Genomic DNA, 3661 nt, shown 5'->3' with positions numbered 1-3661 from the left:
CGCCGCTGTTCTTCGTGCGGCAGACCCCGCGCGAGTACAGCCAGTAGTCGGTACCGACGGCGATGGTCATGAGGCTGAAGGCGGCGAACGCGCCCACCGTCGTCACGAGCATCTGGACGCCGCGGTCACACATCAGCATCTTCATATAGGCGGCTGATCTCTGTTAAGATTCACCGGCCTTTTTATTTATTTTTCTTTTATATCCCGCGAGATTTGGAGACTCGGGAGCGAAAAGGGGGTTCAACAGACACTCCAAAAAAATAAATACAAATAAAAATAAATAATAATAGAGATACAGATGTTTTTATTGGTGTGGACAGATGAAGTGCAGGCTACTTTGCTGCCTCGGTCCGCTGGGTCGACGAGAGGCTCGTGGCAAAGGGTGGGAAGGTGGGAGGGCGGCACGTCACTTTCTCGCGCATCAAAAAAACGGTTTTTTACCACCACCACACCACCATCACCACCCTCACGCACACACGCGCCCGCGCGCGAACACACACTGGGGGAGGGGGGGGGGGGGGTTAACGACCACCGGTTGTCCTCGACTGCCCGACACTGCCCCTCACTCAGTCAGAGCGGAGGGTAACGGCGATGCCACATTCCGCCTCTCCTTCCCCTCCTTCCGTGCGTTAGTCCCGGAGGGTGAGACGAGCTGCGTTAGAGCCGCGTTATCCACCAGTATCCTTCCTTCCTTCCTTCCTTCCTTCCTCTTCTCAACTTGTGCTTTTCCAACACAGCTCCCGTATCAATCTGTTAACCATTAAAAGCCAAGGTCTGCGTGGGGGGAGTCCATCTTTTAAAAACAACAACAAAAAGGGGGGTTAGTTTGTTTTCTAGACTGGTGTAACCGCACAGCATAAGTAGAAGGGGAGGCGGGTTTCTAAAGCATCATTAGGCGGCTCGCCCCGCACTCACCGCTGGGTAGTGTTGCTGAAGGATGTCCTCCTCTTTTCGACAATCTCTCTCTCACAGCGCCAGAATATGAGGCGGTACAGTGGTGGGTTTTTCTTCTTCTTTCTTCTTGCTTTGGTTTCCTGCTGAATTACTGAATGAATGGACGGTTGAATAAAAAAAAAAGAAGCCCAAACCGTCAGCTATGAAGAAAGCGCGGACGCGGACCGAGACCCGTCGTGTGTTTTCCACTCCAGCTGTTGACTCACTGACATGTTTTTTTCTTCTTCTTCTTCTTCTCCCTCCCTCCTCGATGTCCAGATCAGCCGCTAATAGGCCAATAGATGCAGGTTTTTTTTCTTCTTCTCCCCCTCGCACATCATCTGCAGTGGAGAGACACGCAGCACGGGTATTTAATTTTAATTTTAAGTTGGACGGGCTGAAATAGCCCCAACAAAAAGAAGGAAAAAAAAGAAAAAGAGAAACCTCGACGGAATTGATGTAATTTCTTCTAGAAAAAAACAGCCGTGTTCTCTCTCTCTCTCTCTTGCCCGCCGAAGTTCAACCACAGCCGGGGACAGACCGGTCCGGTTAGACGCCTGCTGATGGAGCCTGCATGGACCGTTTACACCCGCCTGGGTTTTGCTCCCGAGAAACGTGCCCTGTTGGTACACATGAAAAAAAAATGACAGCCGTCGCCTCCTCCTCCTCCTCGTCGTCCTCCTCCTCTTCGTCTTCCTCCTCCTCCTCCTCTCGGTCCAACCAACACAAACTAAAACTAACCGCGCGTCTCCTCAAACTCCGCCTGAGGACGCACCGCTCGGCTCGGATTGGGCTCCTGCACTGACAGCGCCCTTCAGGAGCTAATCACGTATCCGTCACTGCTGCAGGTCCCGCCCACCGCCGCAACGCCGTCAGTATAAAGCGTGGGGAGGTGGGGGTGGGGGTCTCCAGTCCAGAGATGAGAGAATATGTATAGCTTCAGTTGAAGAAGGGCTACTTCTTAAAGTGAGGGTCTCTACATATGTGTTAAAGCAACAGCTTTGGTCACACTCTTTGTAATTTGCTTCATATCTACGTATAAGTTGTATGTAAATAGTAATGTTGATCAGCTCTGTTCACAAACCGCCTGCCTCCAATCTCTTAAATGCGCAGCTTTCAGTGTTTTTTTTTTTTTAAAGCAGTGCAGCACCGCTTGCCGCTTGCCGCGTGCTTCGCGGGGAGCATCTGCCGCGTCCGAGGAGCTGTCCGCGGTGCTGAACGCGCGCCGCGGCGCTGTCCTTGGTCCTAGCGCAGCGTCCCCTCTGTTTCCCTCTGTCCTCAGCCTGCGCGGCGCCAGCAGCCCCTGCGCCGCACTGATTAGTTAGAGGAGAGAGTGAAAGAGAGAGAAAAAGAGAGAGAGAGAGAGAGAGAGAGAGAGAGAGAGAGAGAGATTGGCAAGTGATGCATGAAGAATCGCGCCCGGGAGAGAAGCAGAGATGCCACTTAAAGAGCCACGGACCTTTTTTAATGATTCCACTCCAGCGAGGCTTCCACACAAGGCGGTCTGAGCCTCTTCACAGTTCACTTAACACGCGGGAGTGCGTGCGGCTGGGATGCGCGGGTGTGCGTGCGTGCGTGCGTGCGCCGCACATAGGCGTGTGCCTGTTTGTGTCTCTGTTCACGTGACTCGGCTGTGCGGAAATGTGAGCACATATGAACATGTGTAAGTGTCATGGTGAGGCGTTTCGAGAGAGAGAGAGAGAGAGTCAGTGTGTGTGTGCGCGTGTGCGTGTGTGTGTGTGCGTGTGTGCGTGCGTGCCTCAGGCCGCTGAACAGATCTGACTGTTTAAAAGCTCATTGTGTTGCCTGTTTAAACAGCAATGAATGAAAGCCTTCCTTCCTCACTTGAGACAAATTCAAGTGAAAGGATGACAATACTGCAGGATGAATAAATGCATGTCTCTAATGGCTTTTACAAATATGTTTATATACTAGTATGTTCAGTTTTTGTTCCCCTCTTTCTTTCTTTCTCTCCTAGCATTCGGACCAATATTCAATAATCATCAACAGTCAATAGGTTTATCAAGGTGTCAAAAGACAGACACGAGTGGACAATGAGTTAAACTGTGAAGCGTTTGTATTTTAGTTTTTGCACTATATTTCTGTCTTTTCACCACAGATAGAACACATATATGAAAAATAAATAACAACAACAACAACAACAAAAGGGTCTGTTTTGTTCTCTCCTCTCAAAAGCATGATAAATCCTGAGAAAACATCCAAGTGTGTTGACGCGTATACGTCGTCCACTTCTCCCGACGTCGCTCCTCTTGATCTTTTATTCTGTGAGTTAACACTTCCATATCACACATATATCAGTCACAATATTCAACCACCCATCTTGTGATGGTGGCTCTATCGTGTGCCATAATAGCCTTTTTACTAGCTGCTGCTGCATTTACTGCCCCACATGGTTAAACAATATAGACATTTGTTTGTAATTTGGGGGGTAATAACGAATCTGATGATATTTTTCCAACAATGTGGTATCCTCTGGAATATTCACAAGTTCCTCTTACCGTTTCAGTTTTACATACAAATGTTGTATTTCCACATTTCTCCATCAGATTTTGATATAAAGTTGATATGTTTCTATATATTTCTTTGAGTTGTAATTTGTTTGTATTTTCGGCAACTTTATGAGCTGCGTGTTGGCGTCAATCGGCTCAAACGTTCAAGCGCCATAACCGACTGATTTACTGACCGACTACCAGGCTGTAAGTGACTT

General features: G+C 48.8%; 1 protein-coding gene across 1 annotated transcript in view; it reads right to left on the bottom strand.

The window, feature by feature from the left end:
- cacng3b (calcium channel, voltage-dependent, gamma subunit 3b) overlaps nt 1-145 on the bottom strand; it is a 20828-nt gene extending 20683 nt beyond the window's left edge. Inside the window, exon 1 of the mRNA XM_034539319.1 lies at nt 1-145. This exon is cut by the window's left edge and continues 72 nt beyond it. Coding sequence (XP_034395210.1) covers nt 1-145 — 145 coding nt within the window.
- Nucleotides 146-3661: the final 3516 nt, after the last annotated feature.

Source organism: Cyclopterus lumpus, chromosome 8 (genome assembly GCF_009769545.1).
Source record: "Cyclopterus lumpus isolate fCycLum1 chromosome 8, fCycLum1.pri, whole genome shotgun sequence".
Classification (NCBI taxonomy): Eukaryota; Metazoa; Chordata; class Actinopteri; order Perciformes; family Cyclopteridae; genus Cyclopterus; species Cyclopterus lumpus.
Note: the sequence above shows the minus strand (reverse complement) of the source record. Positions and strands in the feature narration are given on the sequence as shown.